A 21,745-nucleotide genomic window follows, 5' to 3' on the forward strand; every position below is an offset into this window, starting at 1 on the left:
AACAAGCTTGTACCTGGTTGGTAAAAGCCCTCTTCCACAGCTGGAAAGGAATCAGTTCCACTTTGGGACTACCATTCCACTACTTTGGTTTTGCTCAGGACAGATCATTTCGAGAAGGGGTGACTCGTGAAAGTGCAACTAAACCATTCCTCAAATCTATGAAAGTTGGTGAACAATGGAGGATGGAACCATACAAGTAGCAAAGATTATTTCTTGCTAAAAATGACAAGACTGCAACAATGTTCAGTGTTTACTTCTCATAGGTCATCAGAAGGAAATCCCAAGGCTCAGAAATCCCATATCAGTTTCGAGCTGGTAAAAGGCATTGTTTCCTCGAATTGTCTCCAGGTGCTTGTTCATGGGGGAATGTGGGGTTTCTGTAAGTCTTTCTGAAGAGCGTGGTTCAGTCCTGCTTGATATGGACAGCATCACGGAAACGCTGTGTTGGCATTTGGTGCTAAGTGAATCAAATTTGATTGGTCGTGACTTGACTGTGTGAGCTTTTGTGGCTCGTTGGTCCAGGGGTATGATTCTCGCTTTCTTCTGTCAGAAAGAAGTGTCTGTCAGCTCCACAAGGAGGACACCTTTGCAGGATTTGGTTCTCGGGACCACCTCGCTACAATCTCGGCCGCAATGGTGGGACTACAAATAGAGTCTACCTGCATTCCTTGTCGCTTGCTAAAGTTAAAGGGTATCGTTCTTCAGGTGAAAGGTCGGTTGGACAGTCCCAACCCCCTTCCTGCAAAATGGATCTTTAGTTCCAGGACTTACAATGGGCCCGTGGCATTGCTGCTTACCATCTCCTTTTCCATCGCAGCAGCAAGGCACTTCACAAATTGCTTGTGAATCTGCCTTCAGATTAACGCGCAGGTTATGATTATTCTTCAGGGTAGCCTGGTCCTACAGCCCTCAAGGATGTTCTTTAGAATTACTTCAGAAGGACACTGGAAACAGGCTGGATCCTTTCCAAAACACAGTTGTACTTTGGTAGGAGGGCGCGGCATATCATACAATGATCTGATGGTCAAGCTCAGCATGTGGCCTCCATGTTCCACTGCCGGCTCCAAAAGATCACACTACTTTCTAGACCATCTCACCTCACCAAGCCACCATGCCTGGCGAGGGACACAGCTCTGGCAATCCAGTCTGCTTCGTCCTGGTGGCGCAAGTCTAGTGCCACCAGGTGTCGGTTTGCAGCGGGAGTAGCCTTCCGGCATGAAGGATATTTTTGATTTTCCCTGCACCTTCCGCCATGTTGAATTGGCCCACAATGTCCCTTTGTCTCACAGCAGACTGTACCTTTGCTTGACTTTTCCATCTTCTCTCAGTCTCTACGGTCGAAGCAGCACTGCCGATGAAGGGATGTTGGGACTCGTCTCATGTCTTGCTGTGGAATACTTGCATTTCCCCACCAGGCCCAATTATGGTGGAATAGGGCCGCATGTATGTACATTCCTATGCCGATGAGGCATCTGGGTTTTCCAAGCCACTTCCGCACCAGCCCGATGAGCCCTCTTCCATTGGAGATGCGTAGATGTTCCATCCACGATGGAAGGTATTTGAGATGACGCGTCTGAGTGGTTCGAGCCAATTCCTCACTGGCGCACTCACTAATTGCTCCTGCCCATTTGCAGGGCTACTATGACCTTTTAGATGGACATTGGCCACATGAGGTGGGGCAGCTCGCCACCGGGCATTGCGATCAGCGATTTCTGAGAAAACCGAGTCTCCTCTCATTTGCCACTGGGTTTTCACATTCTTCAAGCAGTTTTTCGGTCTTCCGTGTCAACGTAAGTACTCACCACTCAAGTCTGTCTTCAACCTAGGCATCCTGTGCAACAAAGGGGTCAGAGCCAGTATCTCGCTTCAAATGACAACTAAACAAAGTTACTTGCTCAAATGACGGTGCTGTGAAAAAGGAGGAGCTGACAAGGTGAGAGTCGCGGGCTCGTCCGGGATTTGAACCCGGGACCTCTCGCACCCTAAGCGAGAATCATACCCCTAGACCAACGAGCCACGCCCACTGCTTGCATGTCCACTTTTTTTTCCCGCTTTATTAAATCTCTTTTTTGGTTTGATTTCTTTATTTATATTCCCCTCATCCACCTGGATGAGTGCCTCTGATGTTTCCTTTTTGCATGTAGCTTGTAGAAAAAAGGGCCAACAAGCTTGTACCTGGTTGGTAAAAGCCCTCTTCCACAGCTGGAAAGGAATCAGTTCCACTTTGGGACTACCATTCCACTACTTTGGTTTTGCTCAGGACAGATCATTTCGAGAAGGGGTGACTCGTGAAAGTGCAACTAAACCATTCCTCAAATCTATGAAAGTTGGTGAACAATGGAGGATGGAACCATACAAGTAGCAAAGATTATTTCTTGCTAAAAATGACAAGACTGCAACAATGTTCAGTGTTTACTTCTCATAGGTCATCAGAAGGAAATCCCAAGGCTCAGAAATCCCATATCAGTTTCGAGCTGGTAAAAGGCATTGTTTCCTCGAATTGTCTCCAGGTGCTTGTTCATGGGGGAATGTGGGGTTTCTGTAAGTCTTTCTGAAGAGCGTGGTTCAGTCCTGCTTGATATGGACAGCATCACGGAAACGCTGTGTTGGCATTTGGTGCTAAGTGAATCAAATTTGATTGGTCGTGACTTGACTGTGTGAGCTTTTGTGGCTCGTTGGTCCAGGGGTATGATTCTCGCTTTCTTCTGTCAGAAAGAAGTGTCTGTCAGCTCCACAAGGAGGACACCTTTGCAGGATTTGGTTCTCGGGACCACCTCGCTACAATCTCGGCCGCAATGGTGGGACTACAAATAGAGTCTACCTGCATTCCTTGTCGCTTGCTAAAGTTAAAGGGTATCGTTCTTCAGGTGAAAGGTCGGTTGGACAGTCCCAACCCCCTTCCTGCAAAATGGATCTTTAGTTCCAGGACTTACAATGGGCCCGTGGCATTGCTGCTTACCATCTCCTTTTCCATCGCAGCAGCAAGGCACTTCACAAATTGCTTGTGAATCTGCCTTCAGATTAACGCGCAGGTTATGATTATTCTTCAGGGTAGCCTGGTCCTACAGCCCTCAAGGATGTTCTTTAGAATTACTTCAGAAGGACACTGGAAACAGGCTGGATCCTTTCCAAAACACAGTTGTACTTTGGTAGGAGGGCGCGGCATATCATACAATGATCTGATGGTCAAGCTCAGCATGTGGCCTCCATGTTCCACTGCCGGCTCCAAAAGATCACACTACTTTCTAGACCATCTCACCTCACCAAGCCACCATGCCTGGCGAGGGACACAGCTCTGGCAATCCAGTCTGCTTCGTCCTGGTGGCGCAAGTCTAGTGCCACCAGGTGTCGGTTTGCAGCGGGAGTAGCCTTCCGGCATGAAGGATATTTTTGATTTTCCCTGCACCTTCCGCCATGTTGAATTGGCCCACAATGTCCCTTTGTCTCACAGCAGACTGTACCTTTGCTTGACTTTTCCATCTTCTCTCAGTCTCTACGGTCGAAGCAGCACTGCCGATGAAGGGATGTTGGGACTCGTCTCATGTCTTGCTGTGGAATACTTGCATTTCCCCACCAGGCCCAATTATGGTGGAATAGGGCCGCATGTATGTACATTCCTATGCCGATGAGGCATCTGGGTTTTCCAAGCCACTTCCGCACCAGCCCGATGAGCCCTCTTCCATTGGAGATGCGTAGATGTTCCATCCACGATGGAAGGTATTTGAGATGACGCGTCTGAGTGGTTCGAGCCAATTCCTCACTGGCGCACTCACTAATTGCTCCTGCCCATTTGCAGGGCTACTATGACCTTTTAGATGGACATTGGCCACATGAGGTGGGGCAGCTCGCCACCGGGCATTGCGATCAGCGATTTCTGAGAAAACCGAGTCTCCTCTCATTTGCCACTGGGTTTTCACATTCTTCAAGCAGTTTTTCGGTCTTCCGTGTCAACGTAAGTACTCACCACTCAAGTCTGTCTTCAACCTAGGCATCCTGTGCAACAAAGGGGTCAGAGCCAGTATCTCGCTTCAAATGACAACTAAACAAAGTTACTTGCTCAAATGACGGTGCTGTGAAAAAGGAGGAGCTGACAAGGTGAGAGTCGCGGGCTCGTCCGGGATTTGAACCCGGGACCTCTCGCACCCTAAGCGAGAATCATACCCCTAGACCAACGAGCCACGCCCACTGCTTGCATGTCCACTTTTTTTTCCCGCTTTATTAAATCTCTTTTTTGGTTTGATTTCTTTATTTATATTCCCCTCATCCACCTGGATGAGTGCCTCTGATGTTTCCTTTTTGCATGTAGCTTGTAGAAAAAAGGGCCAACAAGCTTGTACCTGGTTGGTAAAAGCCCTCTTCCACAGCTGGAAAGGAATCAGTTCCACTTTGGGACTACCATTCCACTACTTTGGTTTTGCTCAGGACAGATCATTTCGAGAAGGGGTGACTCGTGAAAGTGCAACTAAACCATTCCTCAAATCTATGAAAGTTGGTGAACAATGGAGGATGGAACCATACAAGTAGCAAAGATTATTTCTTGCTAAAAATGACAAGACTGCAACAATGTTCAGTGTTTACTTCTCATAGGTCATCAGAAGGAAATCCCAAGGCTCAGAAATCCCATATCAGTTTCGAGCTGGTAAAAGGCATTGTTTCCTCGAATTGTCTCCAGGTGCTTGTTCATGGGGGAATGTGGGGTTTCTGTAAGTCTTTCTGAAGAGCGTGGTTCAGTCCTGCTTGATATGGACAGCATCACGGAAACGCTGTGTTGGCATTTGGTGCTAAGTGAATCAAATTTGATTGGTCGTGACTTGACTGTGTGAGCTTTTGTGGCTCGTTGGTCCAGGGGTATGATTCTCGCTTTCTTCTGTCAGAAAGAAGTGTCTGTCAGCTCCACAAGGAGGACACCTTTGCAGGATTTGGTTCTCGGGACCACCTCGCTACAATCTCGGCCGCAATGGTGGGACTACAAATAGAGTCTACCTGCATTCCTTGTCGCTTGCTAAAGTTAAAGGGTATCGTTCTTCAGGTGAAAGGTCGGTTGGACAGTCCCAACCCCCTTCCTGCAAAATGGATCTTTAGTTCCAGGACTTACAATGGGCCCGTGGCATTGCTGCTTACCATCTCCTTTTCCATCGCAGCAGCAAGGCACTTCACAGATTGCTTGTGAATCTGCCTTCAGATTAACGCGCAGGTTATGATTATTCTTCAGGGTAGCCTGGTCCTACAGCCCTCAAGGATGTTCTTTAGAATTACTTCAGAAGGACACTGGAAACAGGCTGGATCCTTTCCAAAACACAGTTGTACTTTGGTAGGAGGGCGCGGCATATCATACAATGATCTGATGGTCAAGCTCAGCATGTGGCCTCCATGTTCCACTGCCGGCTCCAAAAGATCACACTACTTTCTAGACCATCTCACCTCACCAAGCCACCATGCCTGGCGAGGGACACAGCTCTGGCAATCCAGTCTGCTTCTTCCTGGTGGCGCAAGTCTAGTGCCACCAGGTGTCGGTTTGCAGCGGGAGTAGCCTTCCGGCATGGAGGATATTTTTGATTTTCCTGCACCTTCCGCCATGTTGAATTGGCCCACAATGTCCCTTTGTCTCCCAGCAGACTGTACCTTTGCTTGACTTTTCCATCTTCTCTCAGTCTCTACGGTCGAAGCAGCACTGCCGATGAAGGGATGTTGGGGCGCGTCTCATGTCTTGCTGTGGCATACTTGTATTTCGCCACCAGGCCCAATTATGGTGGAATAGGGCCGCATGTATGTACATTCCTATGCCGATGAGGCATCTGGGTTTTCCAAGCCACTTCCGCACCAGCCCGATGAGCCCTCTTCCATTGGACAAGCGTAGATGTTCCATCCACGATGGAAGGTATTTGAGATGACGCGTCTGAGTGGTTCGAGCCAATTCCTCACTGGCGCACTCACTAATTGCTCCTGCCCATTAGCAGGGCTACTATGACCTTTTAGATGGACATTGGCCACATGAGGTGGGGCAGCTCGCCACCGGGCATTGCGATCAGCGATTTCTGAGAAAACCGAGTCACCTCTCATTTGCCACTGGGTTTTCACAAATTCAATACCTTCAGTAAGCGGGATTCTTCAAGCAGTTTTTCGGTCTTCCGTGTCAACGTAAGTACTCACCACTCAAGTCTGTCTTCAACCTAGGCATCCTGTGCAACAAAGGGGTCAGAGCCAGTATCTCGCTTCAAATGACAACTAAACAAAGTTACTTGCTCAAATGACGGTGCTGTGAAAAAGGAGGAGCTGACAAGGTGAGAGTCGCGGGCTCGTCCGGGATTTGAACCCGGGACCTCTCGCACCCTAAGCGAGAATCATACCCCTAGACCAACGAGCCACGCCCACTGCTTGCATGTCCACTTTTTTTTCCCGCTTTATTAAATCTCTTTTTTGGTTTGATTTCTTTATTTATATTCCCCTCATCCACCTGGATGAGTGCCTCTGATGTTTCCTTTTTGCATGTAGCTTGTAGAAAAAAGGGCCAACAAGCTTGTACCTGGTTGGTAAAAGCCCTCTTCCACAGCTGGAAAGGAATCAGTTCCACTTTGGGACTACCATTCCACTACTTTGGTTTTGCTCAGGACAGATCATTTCGAGAAGGGGTGACTCGTGAAAGTGCAACTAAACCATTCCTCAAATCTATGAAAGTTGGTGAACAATGGAGGATGGAACCATACAAGTAGCAAAGATTATTTCTTGCTAAAAATGACAAGACTGCAACAATGTTCAGTGTTTACTTCTCATAGGTCATCAGAAGGAAATCCCAAGGCTCAGAAATCCCATATCAGTTTCGAGCTGGTAAAAGGCATTGTTTCTTCGAATTGTCTCCAGGTGCTTGTTCATGGGGGAATGTGGGGTTTCTGTAAGTCTTTCTGAAGAGCGTGGTTCAGTCCTGCTTGATATGGAGAGCATCACGGAAACGCTGTGTTGGCATTTGGTGCTAAGTGAATCAAATTTGATTGGTCGTGACTTGACTGTGTGAGCTTTTGTGGCTCGTTGGTCCAGGGGTATGATTCTCGCTTTCTTCTGTCAGAAAGAAGTGTCTGTCAGCTCCACAAGGAGGACACCTTTGCAGGATTTGGTTCTCGGGACCACCTCGCTACAATCTCGGCCGCAATGGTGGGACTACAAATAGAGTCTACCTGCATTCCTTGTCGCTTGCTAAAGTTAAAGGGTATCGTTCTTCAGGTGAAAGGTCGGTTGGACAGTCCCAACCCCCTTCCTGCAAAGTGGATCTTTAGTTCCAGGACTTACAATGGGCCCGTGGCATTGCTGCTTACCATCTCCTTTTCCATCGCAGCAGCAAGGCACTTCACAGATTGCTTGTGAATCTGCCTTCAGATTAGCGCGCAGGTTATGATTATTCTTCAGGGTAGCCTGGTCCTACAGCCCTCAAGGATGTTCTTTAGAATTACTTCAGAAGGACACTGGAAACAGGCTGGATCCTTTCCAAAACACAGTTGTACTTTGGTAGGAGGGCGCGGCATATCATACAATGATCTGATGGTCAAGCTCAGCATGTGGCCTCCATGTTCAACTGCCGGCTCCAAAAGATCACGGTACTTTCTAGACCATCTCACCTCACCCAGCCACCATGCTTGGCGTGGGACACAGCTCTGGCAATCCAGTCTGCTTCGTCCTGGTGGCGCAGGTCCAGTGCCACCAGGTGTCGGTGTGCAGCGGGAGTAGCCTTCCGGCATGAAGGATATTTTTGATTTTCCCTGCACCTTCCGCCATGTTGAATTGGCCCACAATGTCCCTTTGTCTCACAGCAGACTGTACCTTTGCTTGACTTTTCCATCTTCTCTCAGTCTCTACGGTCGAAGCAGCACTGCCGATGAAGGGATGTTGGGGCGCGTCTCATGTCTTGCTGTGGCATACTTGTATTTCGCCACCAGGCCCAATTATGGTGGAATAGGGCTGCATGTATGTACATTCCTATGCCGATGAGGCATCTGGGTTTTCCAAGCCACTTCCGCACCAGCCCGATGAGCCCTCTTCCATTGGAGATGCGTAGATGTTCCATCCACGATGGAAGGTATTTGAGATGACGCGTCTGAGTGGTTCGAGCCAATTCCTCACCGGCGCGCTCACTAATTGCTCCTGCCCATTAGCAGGGCTACTATGACCTTTTAGATGGACATTGGCCACATGAGGTGGGGCAGCTCGCCACCGGGCATTGCGATCAGCGATTTCTGAGATAACCGAGTCACCTCTCATTTGCCACTGGGTTTTCACGAATTCAATACCTTTAGTAAGCGGGATTCTTCAAGCAGTTTTTCGGTCTTCCGTGTCAACGTAAGTACTCACCACTCAACTCTGTCTTCAACCTAGGCATCCCGTGCAACAAAGGGGTCAGAGCCAATATCTCGCTTCAAATGACAACTAAACAAAGTTACTTGCTCAAATGACGGCGCTGTGAAAAAGGAGGAGCTGACAAGGTGAGAGTCACGGGCTCGTCCGGGATTTGAACCCGTGACCTCTCGCACCCTAAGCGAGAATCATACCCCTAGACCAACGAGCCACGCCCATTGCTTGCATGTCAACTTTTTTTTTTTCGCGCTTAATCAAATCTCTTTTTTGGTTTGATTTTTTTATTTATATTCCCCTCATCCACCTGGATGAGTGCCTCTGATGTTTCCTTTTTGCATGTAGCTTGTAGAAAAAAGGGCCAACAAGCTTGTACCTGGTTGGTAAAAGCCCTCTTCCACGGCTGGAAAGGAATCAGTTCCACTTGGGGACTACCATTCCAATACTTTGGTTTTGCTCAGGACAGATCATTTCGAGAAGGGGTGACTCGTGAAAGTGCAACTAAACCATTCCTCAAATCTATGAAAGAGGGTGAACAATGGAGGATGGAACCATACAAGTAGCAAAGATTATTTCTCACTAAAAATGAAGAGACCGCAACAATGTTCAGTGGTCACTTCTCAAAGGTCATCAAAAGGAAATCCCAAGGCTCAGAAATCCCATATCAGTTTCGAGCTGGTAAAGGGCATTGTTTCCTCGAATTGTCTCCAGGTGCTTGTTCATGGGGGAATGTGGGGTTTCTGTAAGTCTTTCTGAAGAGCGTGGTTCAGTCCTGCTTGATATGGACAGCATCATGGAAACGCTGTGTTGGCATTTGGACACTGGTTCGGGGGCCTACACTTCTCCTTGAGCGGAGCTAACTAGCTTGAGCCTGCGTCATCTACCTTAAGGCTGGGCCGAGAGGACTACACCTCTTCTTTAGCCTGCTACACATCTCTTGGAACAGAAGTGGAGGGCAATGACATTTTTCATTATGTTGGTTTACTTATTGGCAGCATGTGACATGAGACGAAACCAAGTTTCCTGGGTGAGTACCCATAACAATGTGATGTGTTTTTGGGACACTTACCATCGTGGTGCTGAGTGTAATACTGTGTATAGGCAATCACAGACTCATTTGATCTGGTTCATAATATCCTAGTCAGGTGTATTGAGGGAGCTACTGTGAACCAATATCCCGGTTCAAATGACAACAAAAAAAACCCTTACTTGCTCACATGACAGTGCTATGATAAAGGGGTCGCAAAAAAGGTCATAGTCGGGTCTAATCCAGGATTTGATTCAGTAAGCTTTTGTGGCTCGTTGGTCTAGTCGTATGATTCTCGCTTCGGGTGTGAGAGGTCCCGGGTTCAAATCCCGGACGAGCCCCTCTTTATGTACCTTCCCGTATTTCCTATTTGCACCCCTCTTTCACTAGATATGCGTGCACTTCCATTTTTATGATGGAAAGAATATGCTGATATTCATATATCATTCTGCCCATACGATGTACTCGCCCACCATCTGATCCATGGCATCAACACTGTATTTTGTGGAATTGTACTGGGTGATGGTGCTTGGCTTTCTTTTGTGACTTTACTCAATCTGAACCACACCGTGTATACTGCTCATAACGCAGACAGTCTTCTTCCAGCTGGCTGCATACACTGTCAGGGTGGCGTCAGTCGTTGAAAACACCTGAGTGCTGAACTCATTGCATTTCATCTCTCGAGCCAAAGGGGGAATTTCTCTGCGAATCTTATTAAAGGGGCTTATTGCGGCTGAGCAACTTATAAGCAAGTGAGATGGAGGTGAAAAAAATTGTCCATTGTGACAGTTCTGCCCTGGTCCAGAAATGGTCCCATCAACTTCATTTGCACACTCTCGGACAATCTCTCCTCTTTGGGAAGACCAGATTCTTTGCGAACATGTGGAAAGACGTTGCAGATATATTTTGATGTCAAGTTGCGAGCCACTCAGAACTTGATGCCAAACTTATCTGGTTTTGTAGCAATATATTGCAAAAAAGGCCAACGTGTCTTTGATGGGTAAAGCTGTTCATCAATTGTGATGTGACGACCAGGTCTGTACAGTCAAGGCCAAAAGTTTGGAGAATGGCACAACCATAGAAACATCTGGCAAACACTTAAAAACCCTGAAGGAGCAGACGTTGTGAAAGTGTCAATCTCAAAACTTTTGGCCATGACTATAGAATGTGAAGACACCAAGAAGACAAAGGCCTCATCTACATTTCTCACCTTGCATTGTACTCCCAGCAAGTGGCAGCCTGCCATTAGTGGCACATTAGAAAACAACAGGGACAGTGGAGACATGCTGAACGCCCAGCCCCCGCATTCAAGGGCAGGGGATCAAATGATCCCTCTTCAGTCCTTAAAGGAGTACCCAAAAACTTCAGTCTTGCGAGTGTCAATCAATTTCCACACCTATTTGGTCTCGGATCCTTAGCTATTTTCTTAACAAGTTGGAAACTACTTTTACCAACATGTTGAAACTGACCTTATTATTATTACTATTTTTCTAAATTTATTTGTTTGAAATATTGAGGTGCAATAGCACTGTTGCAGAAAAGTGGTCTGGTTTGTAAAAGCATTGCCTTAGCTTATGGACAGCTAATGCAACTGAAAGATCATTACCTGACAAGATGTCAGGGCTACTATAATAGAAATTGAGCAGGCATCTTTTGAATAGTTTAAAATGCATTATATATTATACATTTCCAACAAAGATGTGAGTGTAATGTTTAGCAAAGAAAAATTGAATTTACTCAGTCTTTCTCAATCTCTTCTGAAGTTTTTCAAGCACACAAGAAAAAGAAAGGGAGTATTTCACACCTTCATGCCTGAAGAAATGCAAGGAGAAAACTCAAGAGCAAAATGGCAGTTTCTATGATGATGCCAGGGCAGTGAAAATGAATAAGTGTATATTCCAAACCATGCTTTTTAGACATAGAATTTTGTTGAAACATACTATTTGGCGACAATCATCCAGTCAGCCACTTGCCATGAATCTACAGTTTACACGATCTAGTTTACACCATGCATAACGACACGCAAATTTTTGGGCAAAATCACATCAAAGCCAGAGGCACCATCCTAAATTGTGGCTGACCAGAGATAAGCTAAATTCCTCAAAAGCAACTGGACAATGGATTCTGTTTGGATATTTCTCCTGGTTGTTTGTAATCAATATCCTGAGGGTAAATAGATAAAAACTGAGGGGAAAAGTTTACATTCCCACTGCAGACAATGGACTGGGTCCTTCACTCTGGCTTTGGAAGTTTGGATGTTAATTACTTTCTGCAGTTTGCTCTTCTTCTCATTGTCCTGTCAAGGTCAGGCAATCATTTTTAAGCCTTTTGCCAGTTTCTGTAGTCGACAGAACAGTTCTTTTCCTCTATGGTTTTGATTTTAATTGCCATTATGAAGGATGTGGGAAAAAAAAGTCTATCACTTCATATAGGGCTGTCAAAAGGAGTCAAAATAATATTACACTCACTTTTGTTCAAAGTATCTGAGTCTAAAGCTTCACATCCTGAATTTCACACTTCCTGTCTCAAGTTCGACCTGTATTGAGGGATAAATATTTGAGATTTTGGCCAGACTTGCGAGACTAGAATAGACTTTAAGGCATCAGTTGAAAGATCCAGCAACAACGAAGTCATCCACCTGTAGCGTTGTGTGCTAAATTGCCTTGTTCCTTGTATCTAACCTATAGTTATGGATTGACCTGTAATGCAAAGCTTTAGGGACGCAGGGGGTAGAATGATTGTCATTAGAATCAAACATTCCTGGTCCGATTCCTCCTAGCCTGTCGAAGTGTTGTTGAGCAAGACACTGAACCCCTGACTGCTCCCCAGGAACCGCTAGATTGCAGCCACTTGCTCATGGTTCATTCATGATGGGTTAAATGCAGAGAGGAACATCCTGCATGGGGTTAGTAAAGTACAATAAAATTATAAATGAAAACAATAATTATAATGATTTAATCAAATTATCTTGGAAGATGTAAAAAGTCAATCCATAACTCCAATTTTTTTTTCCAGATACAGATTTGTTTTGGACATTTTTCATCCCAGGTGTGTATACCACGCCCCCACCAATGGATTTCCTGTGTTTTGAATTGTCCACACATGCCCTGGTCAGAAATGAACCTGGCTCTTGAGTTTGCTGAATGCTAAAGTGATATGTCTGTGGAGGTTCTGAAGCAATGGTTAAGTTATATACTTTATTGATCCTTTGCAAAACAAACTTGCAGCCGAAACAATCTTTAGTTCTACTGGGGCTAGAGCTTGGGACCTTCTGCTTGTAAAGCAAATTTGATAACCTCTTTGGAACCAGCCAATAGCATGTGTTCATATGTGTTGTTGAGTTTCAGTTGAATTTCACCATGGAAATATCATCCTCTATTCATGAGACCACCAGTTAGAAATCTGCAAGTCCATTCATCCAAAACCTATCAATGACCACCTAAATGGATAAAGACGTTTCAGTCTTATGAAATACTGGTGTGGATACACATTGTGGAGGGGCTGAACATTGTGAGGACATTGTGCGTTGATACATTTTTTTCTGCACAGTAGTAGCATGTGAAGTTTAAAAGACTTTGGCCAAGGACATAGGAGGATGTGTTTAAAGTGAACTGGAAACAGAGGAAGAGTGGAGTCAGCGCAGGGGGGAAATCTCTGAGGCAGACAGTCGAACCAGCTGACAGGTGTTCTCTCAGACACATGACAGGTGACGAAGCTCACGGGATTTTAAAACAGGGGCCATGAGTATCAGAATAAATGTTAGCAACTGCTGTCTTAATTTGAAGAGTGACTCAGAGTGAGGCAGGAAGAGTAAAACAAGCTGTTGTGTTCGCAGGTAGAAGGCAAAATACAGTATGTCAACATGGATAATGTTAATTAAACAGAAACAACACATATGTCGGAATGTGATAGCTATTAGATTTAGATTTCAATTACAACAAGGTTGTTTTGAAAGGGATTTGGATCTTCATATGTCTTTTTATGTTTTATTCTCTTTTCAGATGTTTACATATAATTAGTTGCAGCTCTGCAAAGAAGCATTGGAATGACTCCAATTACTGATAACAATTGAGTTAACATTACAATTTTACGTGGCACAGGAGAGGAGGTTAACAATTCAGGCATTTTTTTTTTTTTCCGAGTAGCTTAAAGAATTAAAATACATAAATGGTAACTACTAGGGGTCTCGGGGGTTGCTGGAGCCTATCCAGGCTGCCATAGTGCAAGAGGTGGACACCCTTGACCAGTCGCCAGTAAATCTCAGACCTCATATAGAGCTATTCTTATTTCTCAGAAACATTCCTGGTCAATTCAAGGCGTTCATGAAACATACTGTGTGTTTTTGGCTGAAATAGGACACCTCTAAAACTGCAAATGCACTCTAAATTTTAGTAGCTACTCATTATTTGTTTGTGCCTTGAGTAATGTAACAAATGGGAAAATCTACCAACAGGCTAGTTGATGAATATCATCTGTAACCATCATCTATCATCGTCAAACATTTAGAAGAACAAGATATGAGCGAAACAGAGAAATTTGAAAATGAGGTCCTTGATCTGCACAGTTTGGGTGTAATAACAAAGCAGAATATAACGTGACACAACACAACACAACACAACACAACACAACACAACACAACACAACACAACACAACACAACACAACACAACACAACACAACACAACACAACACAACACAACACAACACAACACAACACAACACAACACAACGAAACAAACAGTAAATCTTATGGATCTAATAACTTAAGTCTTACATAAACATAGGCTACTTATATTACCATTTATATAATACACATACGTACTTGAGTCACAATGAACATCTCTTTTCAATATTTAATGCTCCCCCATAGTTTTTGACCTGGAAGAATTAAGTTTCTGTACGAAAGTAGAAAAATTGTCCAAAGATTATTTTCTCAAAATGACCAATCCATAAAACCCTACGCTTGTGTCATGAAACATAAAATTCAGATTTCACTGACATCAGTGAGACATCTGGTTTCAAGTTGCACATGCATCAGTCTTTACATAAAGTATTGTGACTGTAAATATCCCTTTTATTAAAATTACATAATGTTGAAGTTCTCTGTTTAGAAAAATAACAATGATGGATTTGTTCCATTGTTGTTAAATCATTGAGCTATTCTCTGCCATTAAAAATTGCAACAAAAAGGTTACATAACATAAGTATTGTTTTATTTTTAACATTCAAAAAAGAGAGTAAAAAAACATTCTTCGCCACAATGCAGTTTTTACTTATGTCAGTTTATCTTGGTTGTTTTAGGCAGTTATCTCAGACTCAAGCATGCAATCATAAATTTGCAATTTCCCAACAATGATGAGTTGCTGGCATAACCTTATTTTTATTAGAACGATCATGAACAATTATGCCACACTTATGCAACAGCGGCTCAGCTTAACTTCCCACGCCTCTTGCTCTCTCTCTTTCCCACACCCCGCCCCCTCGCTCAAACACATTCACAGCCAGTAGGAAATTACAGAACTCCAAACATTGGTTTAAACAGTGCTGCAGGGTCGCTACAATATTTTGGATTCCTTTTTCACAAGTTTCTGTTGGAAATAAATCAATTGCCCCTGAGCTCTTTATATTCAGTCACGATCAACGTACAATACAGCTTGTCCTTGCCCAAAGAACCTCAAAAGAAGTTATGGACATCAACAACTACAATAATCTTAATGTCCTCAAATACCTCCATTGTTAATGGATATCTGTAATTTCTACTTAAAAGATAACCTATTCAGGCTTAAAAATATGCTTTCTCGCAAAAAGGAAATGTGGTACTGCTTAGATATCTATGTATGTCAGTGCAATTTGTGTGTGTGTGTGTGTGTGTGTGTGTGCGTGTGCGTGTGTGTGTGTGTGTGTGTGTGTGTGTGTGTGTGTTACAGTATGTTTCAATAGAGTTTCCCAAACCTTTTTCTATGTTTAAGTGTGTAATGATGAAACATAGTTATGCTGAGGTTAAAAAGTCCATATGAAATAAAACTTCATATTTAGAAGAAGAAAAAAAAGACCCATTCACCTCAAACATGCTGATTAGAGATGATCTGTTATTAATTTAATGGTAATAGTTTGATGGTACTGTCTTTTGCCAAAAAGTAAGACAATTAAGTAGTCAAGCCTTGATGAGAGAAAGCATGAATTCAGATCTAATGGAGTAAACTAAACTAAACTAAAATAGAAATAAACATAAATAAATTGTATCTTTATTAAAAACATTAGTGATCAGGAAGAAGTCTGAACAGAAACATACAACAGAGAACAAGCTGTGGTCTATTAGAAATCTACACAATGATCCAGCATGAATTGGCCAAATGATAACATCTTAAGGAAGAAAGCCAGAGAGGCCAAATGTTTTTGCCAAACCTTCTTTGGCATTATACTTTATGACCCTTGATAAAATATAATTTGTCATTCCCTACTGTGTGGCTTCCATGTTTACATTGGAGTTGCGGTGTAAACTTAATTTTAGCACGCCTTCTCTAATTTTTTATTTGTACATTTAGATGGTTGCCCGCAAGGAATTGCAGAACCAGTATTAAATAGGCAAAACTTAGAGACACCCAGATAGTGGGCGACAGAAGATTGACACACGTCTGGTGAGTTATCTGCTACTCCACAGAAAATTTCTCAGAAGACATAATTTTATTTCATCTTTTGTAATTAATCTTGAAAAATGATATTACAGTAACACCAAGTGAAAAGTATATAGATTTTTTTGAGGCAGGGTCCTAATCATAGGTTCAATCGTGTTTGTAAAATCAAGTTACAACATCTTTAAATGAATAAACTCTGGATGTCAAAACAAGCTGTCTAATCAGTGATCAATTTGTTGTGCAATGTATAAATAGTATCTGAAAGATAGTGGCTACCTCTTTGTCTTTAGGTCTCATTGCTTCTGGAATTCTGTGTAATTCAGTGATCCTGAGCCATGCGTACTGTCGTGGTTACTGCTGTCCTGCTGCTGGTGGTGCTGATGTCCATTGTGGACCCTTCAGCTGGTAAGATCACACTCACAGACAGACAAAGACACAGAAAGGGAATATTACATGCACTTTCTCTTTTACAGGTTCTCTTCATCGGGATTGCAGAGATTATGTGTTGGCATACCCGTGCAGAAAGAATATTCCAAATGGGCCATGGTACCAGCTTGATAATGGCCGCTGTTTGAAGATCTTCTCAAAAGCTGAAACATTTGATCAGGCAGAGGTGAAATGCACACACACACACACACACACACACACACACACACACACACACACACACACACACACACACACAATCTCACTTTTGAAAATTTTGTGTAGGATGGTAAAATTTGTTTGTGGTCTGCATCTTAAATCCTAGAAACTTAAATTGAAATAGTGGTTATATAATCTACAGTAGATGTCAATATTAAAAGATCATGTGAAATGCACTTTGATTTGCCAGAGGGAAAAAAAATAATGAAAATAGAAAAAAAGTGGATTAAATATAGATAAAAATAGATAAAAGATAGATAAAGTAGATAAAAATAAATCAAAAAAATAAAATCAAAATTCAAATGATAATGTGATTTGAGCTGAGGAGAAACTTTGAAGGAAACAAATGGATGATAAGAGGCAGTGAAATTCCCAACAAACATTTTATTGACATCCAATTTGCCCTGGCAGCCCTTTGGTGAGACATTGTAGCAGAAAATTTTTCATTTAGATATAACTGAAACTGTTAAACTTCTCACAGAAAATTTTCAGAGATATAAGAGATGAATGTTGATTTTGGCTGAGCTTTGATTAATCATAGTCATCAATTGAAAACGGTTTGGTTAAAGGGTAAAAGTTTTTGGTTGGGTTAATCTGTGATGTTGAACCCAGTTAATATGATTGAAGGAAAGAGGAAAAAAATGAAAAATAAAAATAAACTATAAGGACAACTTCTCGTGGTTGTCTCGAGTTGTTATCTCGGCTCTGTAATTTCAGAAAAATTGCAACTCTGCCAAATACCTATGGAACATCGGCCACCTGGTTTCAGTCCACAGCGACGAGGAGAAGAGAAAGTTGGTGTGTTACATGTACAGACACACATCTCAGAAACTCCACTACTGGATTGGGCTGAGGAAGGTAAGGCTTGGCCATAATACTTGTGTTTAATCATAGATACATTACCAGTCTTTTTCTATACATTCAAGCCATCGTGATAATCATTCATCTTCATGGTGTCCCTACTTCCGCGTTGCATGTTGCCAGGAATTATCCTTAAGGTGGTTTATGAAATATTTTCTTGGGTGTTTTCTCTGAAAAGAGCCAAGATAAGCAAAGAAAAGCTATGACCTAATCATAAGTCCACAAGGGAAAATTAGTTTAGTTGCAATAATTGTACCCCCACCACCACCACCACCACCGTGCACACACCAACTGCTTGTTAAGTCCTACAATACTGATGATGCAGTGTCATAGAAAGGTTGTGAGAGTTGTGTTAAGTGCAACCCCCTAATATCTATCAATCTGTAAGATATGACTGAAGATTTGACTTGTATTGCAAATAAAGAATGTTAGTGATGTGCTTGCGAAGTAGGAGACTTATACCCCCATTGGAAAAAAAAAATGTAGTGTTAAGTGCTCATGTAAAAAACTAGAAAAACTAAACTAGAAACTCAAAAACAATGATCTCCCAAATGATTGCATGACCTTTTTCTTTTCTTCCCCCTTCTTTTCAGGGCGGTCAGAGCTACACTTGGACTGACAATAAAAGATATGATTATACCAACTGGCACTCTGGCCAGCCTGACTTTTATGACAAAAATGAGTACTGTGCTGAGATGAACTATGGAGGTTGGTAATGTGTGTCTGTATGTTTAACTATGTACGGATTTTTCCATGTGTCTGAGTTGTACTGAAAATATATTCCACTCTTGATTTATTATTCAAAGGAGACGCATTTTCAAACTTGAAATGTAGAATACAGTAATTTGGCAAATGCTTTTATCCAAAGCGACTTACAGTAGAGATGCTGAGGATTGAAGCCAGGACATCATACATGTGAAGCATGCGCTCTACCACTGAGCTACACATTCACTATATGGTTACTATATGGATATGTAATGGTTAATTGTGATTAATTGTTAATGCCTTTATTTATTTTGGAAATAAGCTGCTGAACTGAAGACCATGTCTAGAAAATTAATTTTCTTTTACTGTTGTACATTTTTTTCAGACTGGGGGTTGTGGAATGACCTTTCCTGCTCCACTCCAAGGCCATATGTGTGCACAGTTTACCTTTTCTAAGTTGGAACACATCTGATGTGAAATGAAAGAAAATGTGAATCTGTTTCTAGCCTCAGTGCCTGCCACTGAAGCTAGCAATAAATAATCAGCAATAAATATTCTGCATGGGCAAACATGAAAGTTTCTTTCTTTTTTCAATCCATAGGGTTTGTGTTTCTGGGCTTATGTGAGCTGACATTAACAACATAGTTAAGGACGAAACATTATCATGATCTGTGAAATTCAAGCTGTGTTTATTTCCATCCATAAATCATTGTTTCATACTTTGCATCCCTTGTCTGGAGAATTCACAGTTGCATGTCAGTGTCTCCATGCCCATTTTCCATCCAATGCAAAGCCAAACACTAGATTTAAAATGACCAGTACATTCAACTGATTAACAGTTAAATTTACTCCATGAAGCATTTTAAGCACCCTATTGGCATCCCAAAACAGACCATTGCATCATTGAAGAGGTGTGTCGACTCTTACAACTCTGCAGCACTTCCAACAACTGACGGATAAATGTATGAAGGATGTAGAGAAGCCATGACAGGTGTACAATGTTCCGTTTAGAAGGAATGCAGGAACTGAACAAAACACAGACTAATAGTATTTAAACTCAAGGTTAACTATGTATTATCGTACCTGACCTTGAATGACCCTCAGTGGAACTCGCTGATCCATTCTCTGACTCCCTCTCTCTCACACCTACTACCTTAATATCCTCTCTCACAATGTCCGTAAATCACGACAACCTCTTGCTCTGTCTGCTGTCTTTTCGTCATTGTGACTGTTTCTAGTCCATACATCATTGCTGGTCTCACCGGTGCCTTGTACACCTTTCCTTTCATTCTGGTCGATAGTCTTCTATCACACAGTACCCCTGACACTTTCTCCACCCATTCCCAGCTGCTTGAACCCGTCTCTTCACCTCTTTTCCCACACTCTCCATTGCTCTGGACCGTTGACCCCAAGTTCCCGAAATCCTCCAACTTCTTGAACTCCACTCCCTGTAGCCTCACCGTTCCCCCCGAGTTCCTCTCATTCACACACATATATTCTGTTTTGCTGTGGCTAAAATTCATTCCTCTCCTTTCCAGCACATACCTCCCCCTCTCTAGATTTTCCTCAACCTGTTCTCTGCTCTTACTACAGATCACAATGTCATCTGCAAACATCCTGGTCCATGGCAATTTCTGTCTAACCTCATCTGTCAGCCGGCCCATCACCACTGCAAACAAGAAGGGGCTCAGCGCTGATCCCTGATTGAGTCCAACCTCCACCTTGAACTTTTTTGTTACCCCTACAGCACACCACATCAATGTCTCACAGCGAGCATGCATGTCCTTATCACTCTAACAGACGTCTCTGACACTCCAGACTTCCTCATACAATACCAGAGCTTTCTCTTGGCAACCTATCATATGCTTTTTCTAGGTCTACAAACACATAATGCAGTTCCCTCTGGCCTTCTCTGTATCTCTTTATTACCATTCTCAAAGCAAAGACTACATCTATAGTGCTCCTTCTAGGCATGAAGCCATACTGTTGTTCACAAATGCTGACAAGTGCTCTCAGCCTAGTTTCCACTACTCTTTCCCATAACTTAGTTGAATGGCTCATCAACTTTATCCCTCTATAGTTGCCACAATTCTGCATATCCCCCTTATTCTTAAAAATAGGCACAATCACACTTCGTCCCCTTTCTTCAAGCATCTTCTTACTCTCTAAGAGCCTGTTGTATAATCAAGTCAGAAACTCTGACACTACCTCTCCAAGACGCTTCCTCATCTCCACAGGTATATCATCAAGACCAACTGCCTTTCTGCCCTTCATCCTCTTCAATGCTTTGCTCACTTCACTTCTACTAATCTCTGCTACTTTGTGGTCCACAATAGTCACCTCTTCTACCTTTGCCTCTCTTTCATTGTCCACATACATCAGCTCTTCAAAGTACTCTTTCCATCGCCCCATCACTCTTCTAGCTTGTGTCAATGCATTTCCTTCTCAGTCCTTAATCACCCGGACCTGTTTTACATCCTTTCGATCGTTGTCTCTCTGTTTTCGCCAACCTGTAAAGATCATTCTCTCCCTCCTTACTGTCCAATCGAACATACAAGTCATCGTATGCCTTTTGTTTTACCTTTGCTACCGCTATCTTTACCTTATGTTGTAGCTCCCCGTACCCCTATCTGTTCTCGTCAGTCCTCTCAGTGTTGCACTTCTTTGCTAACCGCTTTTTCTGTGTATACTCCTGTACTTCCTCATTCCACCACCAAGTCTCCTTAGCTACTTTCCATCCAGATGACACACGAAGTACTCTCTTATCTGTCTTCCTTATAACACTAGCTGTTGTTGTATAATCATCTGGAAACTCTACCTGACCACCCAGAGCCTTTCTCAACTCCTCCCTGAAACCATTTAACCCTACTCCCTTTTCAGCTTCCACCACTTTGTCCTCTTGATCTTCCTTCTCACCAGAGTCATCTTAAAAAAAAGCATCCTATGCTGTCTGGCTACATGCTCACCTACAAATACTTTGCAGTCACTGATCTCTTTCAGGTTACCTCGTCGATACAAGATGTAGGCTTCCTGCATGCTCCTACCTCTGCTCTTATAATTTACCCTATGTTCCTGTTTTTTTCTGGAAAAAGGTGTTCACTATAGCCATTTCCATCCTTTTTTGCAAAATCTACTACCATCTGTCCATCTGCATTCCTATCCTGTATACCGAATCTGCCCATCATTTCTTCATCCCCTCTATTGCCTTCACCAACATGTCCATTGTTGTCTGCACTAATTACTACTCTCTCATCTCTGGGGATATTCTGCATCATTTCATCTAACTCATTCCAGAACTTCTCCTTCTCTTCAAATTCATAGCCACTAACAACATTGAGCATCACAACTTCAATTTCCAGTTTCAAACTCATAAGGCTATCTGAAATTCTTTTGGCCTCCTGAACATTCCTAACGAACTCCTCCTTCAAGATAACTCCTACTCCATTTCTCTTCTTGTCAGTACCATTATAGTACAACTTAAATCCTAAGCTTCTCACCTTACTACCTTTCCACCTGGTCTCCTGGACACACAGTAT

General features: G+C 43.0%; 1 protein-coding gene and 5 non-coding genes across 7 annotated transcripts; 2 read left to right on the forward strand and 4 right to left on the reverse strand.

The window, feature by feature from the left end:
- Positions 1 to 1,944: 1,944 nt before the first annotated feature.
- trnap-agg (transfer RNA proline (anticodon AGG)) lies at positions 1,945 to 2,016 on the reverse strand. The gene has a single exon. It is a non-coding gene; the product is annotated as a tRNA-Pro (tRNA).
- Positions 2,017 to 4,106: 2,090 nt separating this feature from the next.
- trnap-agg (transfer RNA proline (anticodon AGG)) lies at positions 4,107 to 4,178 on the reverse strand. The gene has a single exon. It is a non-coding gene; the product is annotated as a tRNA-Pro (tRNA).
- A 2,114-nt stretch (positions 4,179 to 6,292) lies between these two features.
- trnap-agg (transfer RNA proline (anticodon AGG)) lies at positions 6,293 to 6,364 on the reverse strand. The gene has a single exon. It is a non-coding gene; the product is annotated as a tRNA-Pro (tRNA).
- Positions 6,365 to 8,479: 2,115 nt separating this feature from the next.
- Positions 8,480 to 8,551, reverse strand: trnap-agg (transfer RNA proline (anticodon AGG)). Its single transcript has one exon. It is a non-coding gene; the product is annotated as a tRNA-Pro (tRNA).
- A 1,082-nt stretch (positions 8,552 to 9,633) lies between these two features.
- Positions 9,634 to 9,705, forward strand: trnap-cgg (transfer RNA proline (anticodon CGG)). The gene has a single exon. It is a non-coding gene; the product is annotated as a tRNA-Pro (tRNA).
- Positions 9,706 to 15,958: 6,253 nt separating this feature from the next.
- On the forward strand, positions 15,959 to 18,789 carry LOC147234042 (C-type isolectin Sp-CL4-like). 2 transcript variants are annotated; one of them, XM_086146137.1, is made up of 6 exons: positions 15,959 to 16,001; positions 16,289 to 16,403; positions 16,472 to 16,611; positions 17,361 to 17,501; positions 18,098 to 18,212; positions 18,595 to 18,788. In XM_086146137.1, exons 2-6 carry the CDS (start codon positions 16,334 to 16,336, stop codon positions 18,663 to 18,665), a joined length of 537 nt encoding a protein of 178 aa, XP_086002263.1. In that variant the 5' UTR covers positions 15,959 to 16,001; positions 16,289 to 16,333; the 3' UTR covers positions 18,666 to 18,788. The 2 variants fall into 2 exon arrangements, with proteins under 2 accessions (XP_086002263.1, XP_086002265.1); XM_086146139.1 differs by having other exon boundaries at positions 15,981 to 16,001; positions 16,322 to 16,403; positions 18,595 to 18,789.
- The last annotated feature ends 2,956 nt before the right edge of the window (positions 18,790 to 21,745 follow it).

The sequence above is a fragment of the Fistularia commersonii genome, chromosome 5 (assembly GCF_037954325.1).
Source record: "Fistularia commersonii isolate RoL2024-O1a breed Wild chromosome 5, RoL_Fcom_v1.0, whole genome shotgun sequence".
NCBI classification, from domain to species: Eukaryota; Metazoa; Chordata; class Actinopteri; order Syngnathiformes; family Fistulariidae; genus Fistularia; species Fistularia commersonii.

Excerpts from the sequence above, each read along its gene's own strand:
- LOC147234042 (XM_086146137.1), top strand. The coding sequence starts at position 16,334 with ATGCGTACTGTCGTGGTTACTGCTGTCCTGCTGCTGGTGGTGCTGATG. Across the intron at positions 16,404-16,471 it reads CATTGTGGACCCTTCAGCTG|GTTCTCTTCATCGGGATTGC; the intron begins GTAAGATCACAC and ends TCTCTTTTACAG. Across the intron at positions 16,612-17,360 it reads AAACATTTGATCAGGCAGAG|AAAAATTGCAACTCTGCCAA; the intron begins GTGAAATGCACA and ends CTGTAATTTCAG.